The 20,385-nt window shown below is 44.7% G+C and overlaps 1 protein-coding gene across 1 annotated transcript; it reads right to left on the reverse strand.

The window, feature by feature from the left end:
- Positions 1 to 1,399: 1,399 nt before the first annotated feature.
- LOC116989537 (proteinase-activated receptor 3-like) lies at positions 1,400 to 17,550 on the reverse strand. Its single transcript, XM_033047016.1, has 2 exons — positions 17,321 to 17,550; positions 1,400 to 3,401 (listed from the first exon to the last, which is right to left on the reverse strand). The coding sequence occupies exons 1-2, from the start codon at positions 17,409 to 17,411 to the stop codon at positions 2,272 to 2,274; spliced, it is 1,221 nt and encodes a 406-aa protein (XP_032902907.1). The 5' UTR covers positions 17,412 to 17,550; the 3' UTR covers positions 1,400 to 2,271.
- Between the last annotated feature and the right edge of the window lie 2,835 nt (positions 17,551 to 20,385).

Genomic DNA, 20,385 nt, shown 5'->3' on the forward strand with positions numbered 1-20,385 from the left:
GCGGATGACACTAAGCTGGGGGCAGTGTTAGCTGTGAGGAGGATGCTAGGAGACTGCAAGGTGACTTGGATAGGCTGGGTGAGTGGGCAAATGTTTGGCAGATGCAGTATAATGTGGATAAATGTGAGGTTATCCATTTTGGTGGCAAAAACAGGGAAAGCAGACTATTATCTAAATGGTGGCCGATTAGGAAAAGGGGAGATGCAGCGAGACCTGGGTGTCATGGTACACCAGTCATTGAAAGTAGGCATGCAGGTGCAGCAGGCAGTGAAGAAAGCGAATGGTATGTTAGCTTTCATAGCAAAAGGATTTGAGTATAGGAGCAGGGAGGTTCTACTGCAGTTGTACAGGGTCTTGGTGAGACCACACCTGGAGTATTGCGTACAGTTTTGGTCTCCAAATCTGAGGAAGGACATTATTGCCATAGAGGGAGTGCAGAGAAGGTTCACCAGACTGATTCGTGGGATGTCAGGACTGTCTTATGAAGAAAGACTGGATAGACTTGGTTTATACTCTCTAGAATTTAGGAGATGGAGAGGGGATCTTATAGAAACTTACTAAATTCTTAAGGGGTTGGACAGGCTAGATGCAGGAAGATTGTTCCCGATGTTGGGGAAGTCCAGGACAAGGGGTCACAGCTTAAGGATAAGGGGGAAATCCTTTAAAACCGAGATGAGAAAAACTTTTTTCACACAGAGAGTGGTGAATCTCTGGAACTCTCTGCCACAGAGGGTAGTTGAGGCCATTTCATTGGCTATATTTAAGAGGGAGTTAGATGTGGCCCTTGTGGCTAATGGGATCAGAGGGTATGGAGAGAAGGCAGGTACGGGATACTGAGTTGGATGATCAGCCATGATCATATTGAATGGCGGTGCAGGCTCGAAGGGCCGAATGGCCTACTCCTGCACCTAATTTCTATGTTTCTATGTTTCTATGTAATGGCGGTGCTGGCTCAAAGGGCCGAATGGCCTACTCCTGCACCTATTTCCTATTGTTCTATGTTTCTAAATTGTAAAATATTTGTAAGTCAGGAGACAAGACGATTAACCGGCAGGGGGGCCGGTGAGAACAAAGGGGGGGGGTCCCAGCTGGGGACCACCTGCAGCCCCGTGCGGTGGCAAGCAGAAGATAGGAAGGTTCAGTGAACTTTAGTAACTCTGACGCATGGCGACTCTTGTGTGCGCTGCCGAGGTGAGGTCTACTGTACGACTTTACCAGATTATGTGCAAAACAAAGCATTTCACTGTACCTAGGTACATGTGACCATAAAGTATCAACTCATCATTAATTAGCTGCTGCTTTAGGGGTTACACAGGGAGGTCCAGGCCCATTGATGCACCACAGGGATTGGAGCGGCCTTGCCAAGATGGTGACGGAGTGTGGCGTGTCTTGGGGGGCAATTTACAGAAGTGAATGAACCTACACGCCTGCACGTATTTAGAATGGCGGAGGAAACCGGTGCACCAGGAGAAAACCCACGCAGTCACAGGGAGAACGTGCAAACTCCACACAGACAGCAACTGCAGTCAGGATTGAACCCTGGACTGCGATGCTGTGAGGCAGCAGCTCTGTCGCGGTGCCATTGTACCACCAAGATAAAGGTTACCGTTAGGAGCCTCAGGTGAGAAAGGGGAAGAGTGAGACGTTAGAAGAACCAGCGGGCGTCGGTTTAAGGTCGGGGGGGGGGGGGGGGAGAAAGATTTAATAGAAATCTGAGGGGTAACCTTTTCACGCAAAGGGTGGTAGGTGCATGGAATGAATTGCCAGAGGAGGTAGCTGAGGCTGGGACTATCGCAACAATGAAGAAACATTTAGACAGGTACATGGATAGGACAGGTTTAGAGAGATATGGGCCAAATGCAGGCAGATGGGACTAAGTGTAGATGGGACATGTTGGCCAGTGTGGGGAACTTGGGCTGATGGGCCTGTTGCCGTGCTGCATGCGTCTACGACTCTATTAGGAAGCTGTGGTGTGGAGCGAAAAAAGGCAGTTCCTCTACTTTGTAAACACTTGCTTAGAATATAGAACTTGCAATGTCGCTAACGGCAACACTTCTTCATTCCAAAGAAGTGACACCTGGGGGAAAAAAAAAATAATATCCTGAATTAACCTGAACAAACAGATTTTGGATCATATCCCATTTCTTTGAACTACTTGGCCAGGCAGTTAGGACTGCAAGTATTTACAGGCCCAAAGCCGTTTCTGGATCGATCTCTCTATTTTTTATTTTCTCCTCAGGTCCTTGAGGTTTTCCCAGGTCCTCCACCGAATCAGATGTTAGTTCTCACTGTTGCCCTGGCCCGGGAGTTTGAGGAGGAGGTGGTGTTGGTGCGCAAGAGTTCTTGAGTGGTCGTCCGGCCGGATCGAGAGGACTGCTGGGCCTTGCTGCAGCAAATGACATGCTTGACCCTGACCCTGAACTCGTCGGAAATGTAATAATAAATGAAGGGGTCGATGCAGCTCCCGGCACTGCTGAGAACCAGGCAGACCATGTAGTAAATGTAGAGATCACTGTCGCCGGTGAGCTGGTACTCGGAGTGGTGAATGAGGAGGATTACGTTGCTGGGGGCAAAGCATCCGACGTACACCAGCAGAATCAGCAAAGTGACCACCGCGGCCCGCGTGTAACTCTTTTTGTTGGCCATTAAAGTCTTGATGACGGAGCCGTAGCAGAATAAGGTGACACAGCAAGGGATTAAAAAGCCGACCACCACCAGGGATGCAAAGTAGCGGAAGAAAAATCCGGTCTGCTGATCCTGCAGCAGCACGTCGTGGCAGGTGGTGATGTTCAGGTTGTGGGGTCGGAGCTGCTGCTCCACGAAGAGGAAGGGCAGGACCAGGAGTAGAGTGATCACCCAGATGGCTGAGCACACGCAGGCGGCGAACACGTTGTCCCTGAACTGCCGGGAGGTGAACGGGTGGACCAGGGCACAGTAGCGGTCGACGCTGATGACGGTGAGGAGGAGGATGGAGCAGTACATGTTGCCGTAGAAGAAGGCGGTCATCGTCCGGCACAGAGCTTCCCCGAAGACCCAGTTGTTGCCCTGGAGGTGGTAGGAGATCTTGAACGGCAGGATCAGCATGAGGAGGAGGTCGGCCGTGGTCAGGTTGATCAGGAAGACGGTGGAAGGAAGCTTCCTGATCTTGGTCGCCATTATCCACAGTCCCAGTGCGTTAGCTGGCAGCCCGACAGCAAAGACCAAGGTATAAAGAGCTGGGATGACAGCTAAGGTGGTGGTACCAGTCAGGTGGGCTCTAACTGCCTCATCCACTACGATGTACGTCTCATTGGTACCATTCACCTTTTGCCGAGTGGCTTTAAATGATTTCATGATGTCATCCACACTTGGTATTGAGCCCGTGTTAATGTCGTCTTCTGAATCATCGCTGTCATTTTCATCTGAACAAGGAAAAGAAGAGGGGAATTCGGGGTTAATGGGTGTATAACTGCATTGAAACACCATGCACAGGCCTGGCCCCTGCTCATCCTTAACACAAGATGCAGGTTGTGGGCAAGTTGGGCTGAAGGGCCTGTTTCCACACTGTTTCCATCACTCTATGACTCTTATTAAAGATACATCTCAATGCAAGAAGTTGCAGATGCTGGAAATCTGAAATGGGACCGGCAAAAATGCCACTACAGGTCCACCACCGATTTTCTGGCAACTGATGGACAGGAGCCTCCTTTAACCACCCCCGCTCGAAAATGTGGTGCCTAAACCGAACCGGGTCAGAAGGCCGATCTCAACATCATCGGGACTTCCACACCCCCTGTGTCCGGGGCTCTGGAACTACAGATCCGTTCCCATAGCCGACTTCCCAGTACCTACCGGTACCGTTGGACTCCTTCCTCCCGTTGCCCCTAACCTCTGTTGTTCTTGCCGAGTGGATAATCCAGCAGGGCTCTGGAACCAAAAGTGCTGGAAAATCGGTGGTGGACCCCTATAATACTCAGCAGGTCAGCATCTGTGGGAGTGGGGGAGGGGGGGGAGGAGAACCAACGTCAAAGTATCCGCCCGCTTCAACTTTACGTACATGTACTGATGGAAAGTTCTGCAGTTTTCCTCTGGGTTTTGTTCCACCTTGAACCCTTGCTGACTAACTCTGGAGAAACTGGGCTCCACAATGTAGTAGGTGGTGAGACAAACAACTACTCCGTGTGGTTAGACAAAAATGCTGGAGAAACTCAGCGGGTGCAGCAGCATCTATGGAGCGAAGGAAATAGGCAACGTTTCGGGCCGAAACCCAAGGAAATAGGCAACGTTTCGGGCCGAAACCCAAGGAAACAGGCACCGTTTCGGGCCGAAACCCAAGGAAATAGGCAACGTTTCGGGCCGAAACCCTCGGGTTTCGGCCCGAAACGTTGCCTATTTCCTTCGCTCCATAGATGCTGCTGCACCCGCTGAGTTTCTCCAGCATTTTTGTGTACCTTCGATTTTCCAGCATCTGCAGTTCCTTCTTAAACTACTCTGTGTGGATGTGTAACAGAGGGCCACTGTTGACCAGCATCTCCACGAGCTGATGATAGATCAACTACCATTCATCAAGTTCATTAAGACATAAGGGGCAGAGTGAGACCATTTGGCCCATCGATTCTACTCCGCCATTCAATCAAGTCTAATCTGTCTTTCCCTCTTTACTCCGTTGACCTACCTGGGTCTCTGGTGCTGTGGGACAGCAGCTCCACCAGCTGCACCAGCTGTGCTGCCAAATAGTTGACCGATTAACTGGCTGTTGTCAATTGCCCCTGGTATAGATGAGTGTGTGCGGGCAAATAAGCGGGGGAGTGTGATTGACGATATTACTTTGGGTCAAATAGTCTATCTTTATGTCGCAGGGAATATGACGTAGACACTGTCCAAATTATGCAAGATTTACAGTCTCACATATGTAGAAACATAGAAACATAGAAATTAGGTGCAGGAGTAGGCCATTCGGCCCTCCGAGCCTGCACCGCCATTCAATATGATCATGGCTGATCATCCAACTCAGTATCCCGTACCTGCCTTCTCTCCATACCCTCTGATCCCTTTAGCCACAAGGGCCACATCTAACTCCCTCTTAAATATAGCCAATGAACTGGCCTCAACTACCCTCTGTGGCAGAGAGTTCCAGAGATTCACCACTCTCTGTGTGAAAAAAGTTTTTCTCAACTCGGTTTTAAAGGATTTCCCCCTTATCCTTAAGCTGTGACCCCTTGTCCTGGACTTCCCCAACATCGGGAACAATCTTCCTGCATCTAGCCTGTCCAACCCCTTAAGAATTTTGTAAGTATCTATAAGATGTGATAGACATGGGACTGTACAGCACAGGAACAGGCCCTTCGGCCCACAATGTTTGTGCTGAACATGATGCCAAGTTACATTAGACAACAGACAATAAATAGGTTCCTGCCTTCTCCGCAATCCATCTAACTCTCTCTTGAAAACATCCAGAGAATTGGCCCCGAGGCAGAGAATTCCACAGATTCACAACTCTCTGGGTGTAAACTTTTTTCCTCATCTCTGTTCTAAATGGCCGACCCCCTGATTCTTAATCTTATTCATTGATCTCATCTGCCTGGACACGATCCATATCCCTCTATTCCCTGCACGTCCACGTGCCTATGTAAAAGCCACATAAATACCACTATCGTATGTGCCTCCACCACCACCACGTTCCAGGCCCCGTCAATCTTTGTGTAAAAAAACTTGCCCCGCACATCTCCTAAAACGTACACCCCCCCCACCCCCCCCCCCTATAGCTGTGCACCTCTAATGTTGGATATTTCCACCCTGGGAAGTAATAATAATAATAATAATATATTTTATTGTTATTGCACATAAGTGCAATGAGATTTGGTATGCAGCTTCCATCTGATGTCATAACTTAAATAACTAATACAATTTAGATTTAGATACCCTGAGAACATGGTTGTAAAAAGAACATTAAAACAGTAAAACAGTCAAAACAGTTCAAACAGACTAAAGTGCAGATGTGTCTGTGCGACGTGACCATCCGAGGGAGACAGTCCAGGGGGGGTGGGGGGCACTCAGCAGGGCCGGTTCAGAGCCGCTATAGCTCTGGGAATGAAGCTGTTCCTGAGTCTGGAGGTGCGCGCGTAGAAGGCCTTGTAACGTCTGCCGGAGGGAAGTAGTTCGAACAGTCCCTTACAAGGGTGTGAGGAGTCTTTATGGATGCTGACGGCCCTCCTGAGGTTAAGGTTCTGACTGTCTACTATTTCTATGCCGATTTGATTTGAGACCACATGAGTACAGGTCGCCTTCTCTCTGTACATCTGCCACCCTCGAGGGACAAAGGTTGAGGACTGGAGGGAGGCTGAGCTATAGGGAGGGGGTTGGGCAGGCGAGGACTCTGTTCCTTGTAGCACAAGAGGATGAGGGGTGATCTTGTAGAGCTGTGCAAAATCATGAGAGGAATAGATTGGGTAAATGCAAGGTCTTTTGCCCAGAGTAGGGGGATCGAGAACCAGAGGACATGGGTTTAAGGTGAAGGGGGAAAAGATTTAATGGGAATCTGAGGGCCAACATTTTTACACAAAGCGTGGTGGGTGTATGGAACGAGCTGCCGGAGGACGTAGTTGAGGCAGGTTCTATTGCAACATTTAAGAAACATTGAGACAGGCACATGGATAGGACAGGTTTCTAGGCTTTGGATTAAAATCCCTTCTCCGCAGAACAATGCCACTTAACCTTTCACAGAGCAAAGGTCACGTGCGTGGCTTCAACCACTAGACTGAAAAGAAAAAGGGTCTGTCAATACAACCTCCGTGGCCAGGGCTGAAGTGGATGCAGATTCTCAGGCACAATAAATAAAGTTGTCTCTTGAAAAACAAGCTTGAAATAACATTAATTTGATTTGCATGACTGCGTTCCTTCGCATGAAATCAGGCTCTTATTAACTCATTAACCTTTGATTATTTGGAACTTGTGTTTGAAGTTTTTCTGTTATAATTTGTCTGAATTTCGATAATAACCTGCTGCAGTTTTGTTTAATTGTACCATTATTAAATTACATCTTTGAGTTCCAGTAATAGACTAATGCACATATGTGAGACTCTGTGGGCTGTACAACATATTTTGGTAAACCATACTTCCATCAATGAAATAATAAACATTTTCAGTCTGTTGTTAATTTGGATCACGGGGCGAACGTGGACGTAGGTGGGACTAGCGTGGATGGGGCATGTTGGTCGGCGTGGTCAAGTTAGGTTGAGCCTGTTTCCATATGAAAGAAAAAGCTAGAGAAAGAGAGGGAAAAAGAGACAGAGAAAGAGAAAAGAAGAAGAGAGAAAGAAGAGAGAAGAAGAGAAAAAAAGAAAGAGACAAAACCGAAAAAAAAGGCACAAAGAGAACAGAGAAAGAAAGAGAACAGAAGGAGAAACGAAGAGAAAAGAGCGAAAAGAGCAAGAAAGCAAGAAAGAAGAGAAGAGCAAAGGAGAGAACAGACAGAGAAAGGAGAGCACAGAACGGAAAAGAAGAAGACATGATAAAACGTAGAACCCCGCAAAACCTCAATATCTATAGATCGAGACTTCTATCTCCCTCTCTCCCTCTGTCCCTCTCTCCCTCTCTCCCTCTCTCCCTCCCTCTCCCTCTCTCCCGGTCACAGACTTTGACAGCATCAGGTAGTTTCCAGTTTAATCCAAGCAAGACCTCAAATGAACTCCTCCTTAATTATATGGAGCATTGGTGAAACCACATCTGGAACACAGTAGTGTTTACATTATTGGACTCATGAGTTAAGTAAGGATGTTTGTGCATTGAAAGCAATTATAAGGAAGTTTAACTTGAATGTGAGAGTTGTCTAAAAAGGCAAGTTTGCACAGGACCGGCTTGTATCTAAGGACAGCGCAGTATCGCGGCCGGCACGGTGGCGCAGCGGTAGAGTTGCTGCCTTACAGCGCCAGAGACCAAAGTTCGATCCTGAAAGCACACTGTCTCTCGGTCCAAAAGCACACTGGATAGCCAACAGGAGTGGAAGGCAAATTCATCTCTATTACACAGCTACATCTCTTCACCAGATCAAAGCTGTCCAGATCAAAGCTGTAATCTGAGGCCTGTTTAATATAATGTACTCGCATAAAGTAGAGGAAGAAGATATATCAATTATTTCTTTGGATGCAGAGAAAGCATTTGATCAGGTAGAGTGGCAATACTTATATAAAGTACTACAAAAATTTAATATGGGAGAGAATTTTATAACATGGGTAAAATTATTATATGATAAACCAATGGCAAGAATTTAAACTAATAACATGTTATCTCAAAATTTTCAACTATCAAGGGGTAATAGGCAGGGATGTGCGTTATCACCCCTGCTATTTGCCCTTATGATAGAACCCCTGGCTGAAAATATAAGAATTCATCCGAATATTCAGGGCTATAATACCAGGGACTCAAAGAATAAAATCTCATTATATGCAGACGATATACTTTTATATATTACAAAGTCACAAACGAGCATACCAAATTTATTAAACTTAATAGAGGAATTTGGGTATTTTTCTGGATATAGAATAAACTGGAATAAAAGTGAAATCATGACATTAAAACCTCAAGAACCTACACACTTATTGAAGTTCCCCTTTAAAATCGCAACAGAAAAATTTAAATATTTGGGTATTCAGATTACTAGAAAATATAAAGCATTATTCAACGCTAATTTCATACCTTTATTAAATAAACTTAATACGTTGATTAAATTTTGGAAAACACTTCCCTTATCATTATTAGGTAGAATAAATGCAATAAAAATGATCTTCCTACCACAATTACTATACCTATTTCAATCTATATATATACCAAAATATTTTTTTTTTAAATTAGACTCTAATATTACTAATTATATTTGGGACTATAGATCACATAGAATCACAAAAAAACACTTATGTAAACCAAAAGAGGTCGGGGGACTTTCACTTCCGAATTTTATGTATTATTACTGGGCAGTGCATATTAAGAATATGATTTATTGGTTGGATAGTTCTACCCAACAGACAGAATGGATAAAAATGGAGAAGGAGGATTGCCATCGTTGTAATATAGGAACGATCCTCTTCTCCCCAAAAAAACTGAATAACACAATATATAAGAAGAACCCAATTATATATGGTACAATAAGAATTTGGAAACAAATAAAATTATCTTTAAAATTAAGAAATCTATCACTGTTAATGCCAATAGCGAATAACCCTTTATTTAAACCATCTCTTATTGATAAGACATATAACCAATGGGAAAGTCTCGGAATTAGAAGGATCGGGGATATGTACGAAATGGGAAACCTACTATCATTCCAACAACTACAATTAAAATTTAAATTGAAAAACAACCAATATTTTAAATATCTTCAGATTTGCGATTTCGTGAAAAAATATATACAAGGATATCAAAAAGTAACTCCTGACTTATTGGAAGAAGCTATGAATATTGAAGCTGACTCACAAAAATTAATATCATATTTATATAATAGTATTCTAAATATAGACCTACCATCGACAGAGGTACTTAGAGAAGAGTGGGAACGGGAACTAATGATAGAAATTACGACGGTTAAATGGGAAAAATACCTGATATATATTCACAAATGTTCAATTAATGTAAGACATAATCTAATTCAATTTAAAATTGTACATAGATTATATTATTCAAAAACAAGATTGAACAAATTTTATCCAAATATATCCGCCACTTGTGATAAATGTCTAGCCCAAAAGGCAACTATAACACACTCCTTAGTTTCCTGCATAAAACTTTATAGATTTTGGAATGATATTTTTGAAATATTTACAAAATTATTCAAGACAAGAATGGAACCTAATACTGAAACGATTATATTTGGCGTAATGGAAGATGGGAATAAATTGAACACATCTCAAAATCTATTCCTTAACTATGGTTTAATAATAGCAAAAAAATTAATTCTTAAATTTTGGAAGGGTACATCAATACCAACGCTTAAAATGTGGATTGCAAGTATGTTGGACACCTCTCATCTTGAGGAAATGCGATTCCTCCTAATGGATAAATCAGACCAATTCATAACGAGTTGGTCTCCATTCGTCGTTTTTTTGGAATCATATGGTGCAACACAATTGTAAAAAATAACTGTTTCAGGACTGGACGAGGGTTGGTCAAGATTATAAATAATGATCTCCTTTTCTTTTTTATTTTATTTTATTTTCTCTATTCTCTCTCTCAACTTTCTTCATTTACTCGTTTTCTTTCTTCACACACTATATATTTCACATCTTTCTATCCTTTACTATCTAACTTCTTTTTCTTATTCTAATCTTTTTTCAATGTAACAAAAAATAAAAGAAGTTGTACATAAAATGTATTATGAAAATATATATTAGGCACTTTGGTGCCATATGACTGTACTTACTTCTAATAAAATAAAATATTAAAAAAAAAACAAAACAAAAAAAAAAACATGATTACAATCAAATCCATTTACAGTGTATAGATGCATGACAAGGGAATAACGTTTCGTGCAAGGAATCAAAGCTGTCCAGGGTCTGACCTCCCCAGAGGAGCATGGGTGAAGCTCAACAGATTTGGTACTGGAGTTGGGCGTTTCAATGCCAGCGTGTGGAGATGGGGTCTCCCTCCGCCAGAGCCCAGCCTGTGAATGTGGAGCAGAACAACAGACAGACAACCATGTCATCTCTGGGTGCCCGCTCTACCACCCACCATATGAAGATGTGTCAGGGCCTGGCAGACATTGACGCCAACAAAGACAACAACCTGCCTGCTCAACACCCGGCTTGAGACCTAACTATTCCTTTGGTTTATGTTTCATTCGCAAGAAGAAGAAGAACCTGACTACGGATGCTGTCTGTATGGAGTTTGCACGTTCTCCCCGTGACCCATTTGGGGGCTTTCTCCGGGGGTGCTCCAGTATCCTCCTACACTCCAAAGACCTACAGGTTTGAAGGTTAATTGGCTTCGGTAAAAATTGTAAATTGTCCCTAGTGTGTAGGATAGTGCTGGTATACGGGGTGATCCCTGGTCAGTGCGGACTTGGTGGGCTGTGTATCTCAGCGCTGTATCTCTAAAGCCCAAACTCTGAAGTGAATGGGGACTTGATTGAAAGAGATAAGATCTTGAAGGGGTGGATGAGGAGATGTTTCTTCTTGTGGGGCAACCTAGACCCAGGGAATTTTGCTAAAGATATAGGAGCATCCATATTCAAGAGAGAGACGAGTTGTTCCCGTACCCGACAACTGAATCCTGAAACAGATACTTTATTCCCAATTGTGCAACGGAAAAAGATTATACAGAGGAAAATCGTCAAGGAAACGCTCAATGTCTGCCAGAATAAAATGATGCATCCTGTTATTGTATAGTTGACTTCCTAGCTTTGTGGGAAGGTGGGATTTGTAACGATAACAATCCTAACCACCAACTCCAGAGAATAAAAATAATATCTTCATGCTTGTGTAGAATGATCTAATAATTGTATACGCTGAAGCTTTATATTAAAACACCGTTCATGGTGATTTAGCCCAAAGAGGTCATAAGATCATATCATAAGGAATAGGCGTAGAATTAGGCCATTCAATCATGACTGATCTACCTCTCCCTCCTAACCCCATTCTCCTGCCTTCTCCCCATAGCCTCCGACACCCGGACTAAACTAGAGAGTGGAGTCATTTGTTTCATTCCGGCTGTTCAAGCTGCACAAGTTATCCCAAGAACATTTAGATGAGAGCATTTTAGATGAGTATAGAAGTTGGGATCTGAGTATAGAAGTTGGGATGTAATGTTAAAATTGTACAAGGCATTGGTGAGGCCAATTCTGGAGTATGGTGTACAATTTTGGTCGCCTAATTATAGGAAGGATGTCAACAAAATAGAGAGAGTACAGAGGAGATTTACTAGAATGTTGCCTGGGTTTCAGCAACTAAGTTACAGGGAAAGGTTGAACAAGTTAGGGCTTTATTCTTTGGAGCGCAGAAGGTTAAGGGGGGACTTGATAGAGGTCTTTAAAATGATGAGAGGGATAGACGGAGTTGACGTGGATAAGCTTTTCCCACTGAGAGTAGGGAAGATTCAAACAAGGGGACATGACTTGAGAATTAAGGGACAGAAGTTTAAGGGTAACATGAGGGGGAACTTCTTTACTCAGAGAGTGGTAGCTGTGTGGAATGAGCTTCCAGTGAAGGTGGTGGAGGCAGGTTCGATTTTATCATTTAAAAATAAATTGGATAGTTATATGGACGGGAAAGGAATGGAGGGTTATGGTCTGAGCGCAGGTAGATGGGACTAGGGGAGAATACGTGTTCGGCACGGACTAGAAGGGTCGAGATGGCCTGTTTCCGTGCTGTAATTGTTATATGGTTATATGGTTATATTTTACAGAGGAATGTTCCACTGTGAAATGGGAGATAAGGGGACTGCTTTTCCACATCTCCCTCTGCTGTTGACTTAAAATATCGCAGGACAATCTCTCTTTTAATTGATAGTCACAAAATTGGTAAAGGGTTGTTTAGTACGGGTGTCAGGGGTTATGGGGAGAAGGCAGGAGCATAGAAACATAGAAACATAGAAAATAGGTGCAGGAGTAGGCCATTCGGCCCTTCGAGCCTGCACCGCCATTCAATATGATCATGGCTGATCATCCAACTCAGTATCCCATCCCTGCCTTCTCTCCATACCCCCTGATACCTTTAGCCACAAGGGCTAACTCCCTCTTAAATATAGCCAATGAACTGGCCTCAACTACCTTCTGTGGCAGAGAATTCCACAGATTCACCACTCTCTGTGTGAAAAATGTTTTTCTCATCTCGGGCCTAAAAGATTTCCCCCTTATCCTTAAGCTGCGACCCCTTGTTCTGGACTTCCCCGACATCGGGAACAATCTTCCTGCATCTAGCCTGTCCAACCCCTTAAGAATTTTGTAAGTTTCTATAAGATCCCCCCTCAATCTTCTAAATTCTAGCGAGTACAAGCCGGGTCTATCCAGTCTTTCTTCATATGAAAGTCCTGACATCCCAAAAGATAGATCAGCCATGTTTGAATGGCGGAGTAGGCTTGATGGGCCGAATGGCCTAATCCTGCTTCAGGAATTTCAGAACATGAACAAAATTCTGGAATAACACAGCGGGTTAATAACTAAATTAACATCTGCTGCTGTGCTGCCAAGCCACCATGTAATGAATGCAAAGGAACATAATCCTGCATTACCCGTGTAAAAAGATAGCGAGCAATTGTTCGGCATGTTTACCTTGAGTCCGTGACAGAGCAACCAGTGGAATTTTTCTCCTTGATGACTCAGAACGATTACGGTAAAGTTACATCTCCAATACAATCCCAGGAAGGGAGCAGTTTCCAGAGAACACATCCCAATGATTCTCTGCCTGCGCAGTTGCAGTAAACATTGTTTATTGTTTGTGACTAAAACATTGTAGGCTCAGCAGCACTATTCAACGCTGGGATTTTCCAATGCTTTCTGGCCTTCTGATTCACTTCATACTCAGGACTGAATCTAATTTCAAATCGCTATCTGCTTTTTAAAAAAAACATTCCATTCTGTGTTTTGGAACCAAGATGCGACTGTTTAATTAATGGATTGAAAGGTACAGCATGGAAACAGGCTCTTCAGCCCACTGGGTCCACATCGACCTTTGATCACCCGTTCACACTAGTTCATAGGTTGTAGGAGCAGAATTAGGCCATTCGGCCCATCACGTCCACTCCGCCATGGCTGATCTATCTTTTCCTCTCAATCCCATTCTCCTGCCCCCTCCCCGTAGCTCCCGACACCCATACCACTCAAGAATCTATCTATCTTCCCCTTAATAATATACAATGGCTTGGCCCCCACATCCTTCTGTGGCAATGAATTCCACAGAGTCTGCACGCACTGATTAAAGAAATTCCACCTCATCTTTCTAAAGAAGGTACGTCCTTTTATTCTGAGGCGTGGCCTCTGGTCCTAGACTCTCCCACTAGTGGAAACGTCCTCTCCACATCCACTATCCAGGCTTTTCGCTATTCGGTGAAGTTTCAATGAGGTCATCCCCTCATCCTTCTAAACTCCAGTGAGTGCAGGCCCAGCATTCACCTTGCCTAGCCCCTAACTTAAACGTTGCGATAGTTCCTGCCTCAACTGCCTCCTCCGCCAGCACGTTTCATACACCCACCACCCTTTGTATGAAAACGTTACCCCTTCAGGTTCCTATTAAATCTTTCCCCTTTCACCTTTAACCTATGCCCTCTGGCTCTCGATTCCCCTACTCTGGGCAAGAGACTCTGTGCGTCTACCCGATCAAAGCCTCTCATGATTTTATACACCTCTATAAAATTAGTATCATACCACAAGATTAATCTATAAGGTTAAGAAGTATCTACAAGAATACTGTAATCACTAGGGCATACAGGGCTATAGACTAAGTGCTGGATGATGGGGGTTAATATAGGAGGTGCCTAATCCAAAGCCTCCACATCCTTCCTGTAATACAGCTGCCACAACTCCAGCACAACACTCCAAATATGTCCCTTCCAAAGTTTTACATAACTGCAACTGCAACGTGACTCTACAATTTCTATACTCAACCCCAGTGGCGGACTGGCCAGGGTGTCAGCTTGCCCGATGGCAAGTGGCCTCTGATGAAGTGGGCCCCCTTTGTCTCCTGGCAACCAATATTTCTGGACCCAGTCCGCCACTGCTCAACCCGCACCCTCCGGTAACTAATGAAGGCAAGGATGCTCTACTTCTTTACCAGTCTATCTGCTTCTGTTGCTACTTTCAGAGAGCTGCGGACTTGCGCCCCAAGACCTCATCAATGCACTATTGACCGTGTACAGTTAATTGCAATATTAATCACTACAAGCAACAATTAGTACCACTATAACGCTGGAGTCCGTCAGTTTTGGTGCCACCGAGTGGTACTAAGTTTACAAAAGGGAACTGCAGATGCTGGAATATCGAAGGTACACAAAATTGCTGGAGGAACTCAGCGGGTGCAGCAGCATCTATGGAGCGAAGGAAATAGGCGACGTTTCGGGCCGAAACCCTTCTTCAGACTGGTACTAAGTTTAGTTGAGTTCAGTTTAGAGATACAGCGTGGAAACAGACCCTTTGGCCCACCGAGCGATCCCCGCACATTAACACTGCCTTACACAAACTAGGGACAATTTACATTTATACCAAGCCAATGAAGCAACAAACCTCGAGATCTTCAGTTTCCTCCCACACTGTTGGAGTTGGAGTGCGGGAGGAAACCGAAGACCTCGGAGAAAACCCACGCAGGTCACGGGAAGAACGTGCAAACTCCGTACAGGCAGCACCCATAGTTGGGATCGAACCCGGGTCTCCAGCACTGCAAGCGCTGTAAGGCTGCAACTCTACCGCTGCGCCACCGTGGCTGCCCTAGTAATTAATGTCAGCTTTGGTTGGTATTCTCGTCATCTACCTGAAAGAATGTCTCTGCAAGAGTATCCAAGAAGCTTGATATCATCAGGGATAATAAAGTGGTGGACATCTTTAGTTCATATATATTTATATATATACACTCACAAACAGCAGAGGGCCCAGCACAGATCACTGCTCTAAGGTGATGGGGGGAAAGATTAAATAGGAAGTGCAGGAGGCTGAGGGGTGATCAGAAAGAGATGCATAAGATGATCAGCGAAACAGAAAGGGTGAATGCACAGAGTCTTTAACCCAGGACCGAGAACCAGAGGACATAAGTTTAAGGTGAGAGAGGTAAAGATTTACTAGGAAACTGAGGCGCAATATATTTTACACAAAGGGTGGTGGGTGTATGGAGCGAGCTGCCAGAGGAGGTACTATCACAACATTTAAGGAACATTTGGACAGGTACATGGATAGGACAGGTGTAGAGGGATATGGGTCAGTCACAGCCAGGTGGGACTAGTGTAGATGCTGTACCACCAACTGTGTAAGAAACATAGAAAATAGGTGCAGGAGTAGGCCATTCGGCCCTTCGAGCCTGCACCACCTTTCAATATGATCATGGCTGATCATCCAACTCAGTATCCTGTACCTGCCTTCTCTCCATACCCCCTGATCCCTCTAGCCACAAGGGCCACATTAAACTCCCTCTTAAATATAGCCAATGAACTGGCCTCAACTACCTTCTGTGGCAGAGAGTTCCAGAGATTCACCACTCTTTATGTGAAAAAAAATTTTCTCATCTCGGTCCTAAAGGATTTCCCCATTATCCTTAAACTGTGACCCCTTGTCCTGGACTTCCCCAACATCAGGAACAATCTTCCTGCATCTAGCCTGCAAGAACTGCAGATGCTGGTAAAATCAGAGGTAGACACAAAATGCTGGAGTAACTCAGCGGGTGAGGCAGCATCTATGGAGGGAAGGAATGGGCGACGTTTTGGATCCCGAAACGTCGCCCATTCCTTCTCTCCATAGATGCTGCCTCGCCCGCTGAGTTACTCCAGCATTTTGTGTCTACCTGTGCCACCAACCGATGGCTGGTGTTTACAAACTGCACGAATAGCATTTTTGATGAACGCAGTATTTTGTACACTGTGACTTTATAATAAAAGTTTCTTATTATGGGAAAAGGAGACCCTCCAGATGATGAACTCATCCACACACAGACCCTGGACATTTTGTACAGTTTCTACAATGTCCTTTGATTGAAGCATTAGATGCATCGAGTTACCCAGAATGAAAACCCTAATAATGCCCCTGTCCCACATAGGAAACCTGAACGGAAACCTCTGGAGACTTTGCGCCCCACCCAAGGTTTCCGTGCGGTTCCCGGAGGTTGCAGGTGGTTGCCGGAGGTTGCAGGTAGTGGAAGCAGGTAGGGAGACTGACAAAAACCTCCGGAAACCTTGGGTGGGGCACAAAGTCTCCAGAGGTTTCCGTTCAGGTTTCCTAAGTGGGACAGGGGCATAACTCTCCTCCTAATGTATTTGGTGATTCTTTCCCGAGCTTCACAAGGCACTTCAAGCGTTGTTCCCTTCAGTAGAGTTCAGTTTAGTTTATTGTCACGTGTACCGAGGTACAGTGAAAAGCTTTTGTTGCGTGCTAACCAGTCAACAGAGAGACGGTACATGGTTACAATCAAATCCATTTACAGTGTATAGATGCATGACAAGGGAATAACGTTTCGTGCAAGGTTAAGCCAAATCAAGGAGAGTCCGAGGGTCACCAATGAGGTAGATAGTAGTTCAGCACTGCTCTCTGGTTGTGGTGGGATGATTCAGGCCTGATTGGGGATGGGGTGGGGTTAATAGGAAACAAGCGACGCAGTTTCTGCTAGAGCACTCTTCATGCTTTGACACGGGCAGAATGACATTATAAACAGAATCCACTCACCATCATAGTCCAGGGTAGGACCATCTCTCGCTCCGCACCAGACCACACACAGGGTCAGTAGAACACCCTGCAGCAACAGAGTGCAGCTCATTTTGTCGCACTTGGTCCTCCCAGCTGTTTTCTGCGTTGAATCTCCGCTGCTGCCTTGACGGAACGGTTTGTATCTAGATAAGGAATAGAGGATCTGCAGTTAGGGAATAATGCCGCAATGTTTTTTATTACTGGGTCACAGCCTGTGTAAACATCGGAGGTCAAATCGATGGCAGTTCTCAAATGATCCCTGGATTCCTTTCGGTTGTTTAGCTTGGACCACGAAAGGGGCACAAGGGTAAATATTTTTCTAAAACATGCCTTTTAGTGAACGCAGACTTTAACTCTTTTATTTCACTTCTCCAGCCACTCCTTTCATTCTGTCTCTGCTGAAAAAGAGGACTCAGGCTCTCCTGTATCCTCATTGCCCTGTGTTCAAATTAAGGTTTAGTACACGTTAACACAGCAGTTTACATCCCTGAGCAAAAAATGCTCACCAATTTATGAAGGGCAATTAATTCGTTTAATTTACTTTACAGCCTGGAAACAGAGCCCACTGCTCACAAAGTCCACGCCCACCATCGATCACCCCTTCACACTCGTTCTCCATTGCCCCACTCCCGACATACCAGGGGCAATTTTTACACAAAAGGCCAACTAGCTTACAAACCCGCACCTCCATTGGATGTGGTAGGAAACCGGAGCACCCGGAGAAAACCCACGCGGTCGCAGGGGAAACGTGCAAACTCCGCATAGACAGCGCCCGAGGTCAGGATCGAACCGGGGTTTTTTCTGGCGCCGTGAGGCCGCAGCTGTACCAGCTGCGCAAGACAAGTTATTCATTCAGTCCCTCAGTTTCACTATTTATCCTCCCCAAGATGGAGAGATTTAATTTATTTAAATCGACTCTCAGCTTTACATAGAAACATAGAAAATGGGTGCAGGAGGAGACCATCCGCGCCTGCCTTCTCCCCATATCCGTTGACTCCACTAGCCCCTAGAGCTCTATGTAACTCTCTCTTAAATCCATCCAGTGACTTGGCCTCCACTGCCCTCTGTGGCAGGGAATTCCATAAATTCACAACTCTCTGGGTGAAAAGGTTTTTCCTCACCTCAGTCTTAAATGACCTCCCCTTTATTCTAAACATCTTTAAACCACCAAACCTAAAAGCAATTTAGTGAATTGCTTTTAGGTTTGGTGAAATAGTGGTTTTCTCCCACATTTCAAAGATATACAGGTTTATAGGTTAATTGGCCTCCGTAGACTGTCCCGAGTGTGTAGGATAGATTGAGTTGAATAGAGAAAAATGGGGAAACTAACATGTTTTAAATCATGTTTTTATTTCAATTAATCCACTAATTGCTTTTAGGTTTGGTGGTTTAAAGATGTTTAGAATAAAGGGGAGGTCATTTAAGACTGAGGTGAGGAAAAACCTTTTCACCCAGAGAGTTGTGAATTTATGGAATTCCCTGCCACAGAGGGCAGTGGAGGCCAAGCCACTGGATGGATTTAAGTGAGTTAGATAGAGCTCTAGGGGCTAGTGGAATCAAGGGATATGGGGAGAAGGCAGGCACGGATGGTCTCCTCCTGCACCCATTTTTCTATGTTTCTATGTTTTTATGTAAAGCTGAAAGTCGATTTAAATAAATTAAATCTCTCCATCTTGGGGAGGATAAATAAACAATGATTATCTTTTCATACGAATTGGAACATGCTAGTTTTCCCATTTTTCTCTGTTCAACTCAATCTATCCTACACGCTAGGGACAGTCTACGGAGGCCAATTAACCTATAAACCTGTATATCTTTGAAATGTGGGAGAAAACCGGAACACCCGGAGAAAACCCACGAGGTCACAGGGAGAACGTGCAAACTCCGTACAGACAGCACCCTGAGTCAGGATCAAACCCAGGTCTCTGGCGCTGTTAGGCAGCAAACCTACCGCTGCGCCACCGTGCCACCAGAATATGTTCCAGATCATGTGAAATAGTTACCCCTCATGTCTCCCTTATACCTTTTGCCCCAAATTTTAAATACGTCCCAAAATTGAAATGTACTTTAATAAAGCGCTACTTATAATCAATTACAGGGGTCAAGGAAAGAGCGTTCACGTCGCGGCCCTGTTTCCACCAATCATTCCACCACCACGCACTACAAGCACAAGAAGCCACAAGACAGACAGCTGCCGAGAAGTGCGTTCATCTCTGGCTGAACAACTTCTGATCTTGTGTGTGGACTCGATAAGAAGAAGACGAATTACAAACTTACATCTTTCCAGTTGATTAAATGAAACAAGTACCTTGATCCTTTCAGGGAACGAGGAAAGTATTTCTTCTTCAACGTGCAGGAGAAGTTGTCCTATTCTTTGACGCTGCCACAAGAACATCTTATCTCTTTCCGCATGTTTCCTTCGCTCTGGGCTTTGTGTTTTTTATGGACACTCCGTTTCTCAGAAGCGATCATTGCATGTCATGCATTGAAGTTAAAAATATATATTATTCCTCATGACTGTTGCCCATCGGAGAGATGCCGTTGCCCAACAAACGACACCGCCGGTGGGTGAGGTGTAACGTTCGGCACGTTCCAGCATGTTGCCAGAACAGGGAAATGTGAGGAGTTGCATTTTAGGAGCACCAACATGCACAGTCAATGGTAGGGATCATGGGGAGTGTTGTAGAGCAGATGGAACTGGGAATACAGGTGGGAAAGAACTGCAGATGCTGGTTTAAACCGAAGATAGACACAAAAAGCTGGAGTAACTCAGCGGGCACAGGCGACATCTCTGGAGAGAAGGAATGTGTGATATTTCGGGTCGAGACCCTTCTTCAGACCTTGACCCGAAACGTCACCCATTCCTTCTCTCCAGAGATGCCGCCTGTCCCCGCTGAGTCACTCCAGCTTTTTGTGTCTATCCAGGAGTACGGGTACATAATTCGTTGAAAGGCAAGGCAAGGCAAGGCAAGGCAACTTTATTTATATAGCACATTTCATACACGAGGCAGACTCAAAGTGCTTCACATAAAAACATAGAAACA

Source organism: Amblyraja radiata, chromosome 29, assembly GCF_010909765.2.
Source record: "Amblyraja radiata isolate CabotCenter1 chromosome 29, sAmbRad1.1.pri, whole genome shotgun sequence".
Classification (NCBI taxonomy): Eukaryota; Metazoa; Chordata; class Chondrichthyes; order Rajiformes; family Rajidae; genus Amblyraja; species Amblyraja radiata.

Bases quoted from the DNA above. Each gene is read 5' to 3' on its own strand.
- LOC116989537 (XM_033047016.1), bottom strand. From the start codon at position 17,411: ATGAGCTGCACTCTGTTGCTGCAGGGTGTTCTACTGACCCTGTGTGTG. The intron at 3,402-17,320 runs GTGAGTGGATTC...TTCCTTGTTCAG, and splicing joins TCCTACCCTGGACTATGATG to ATGAAAATGACAGCGATGAT.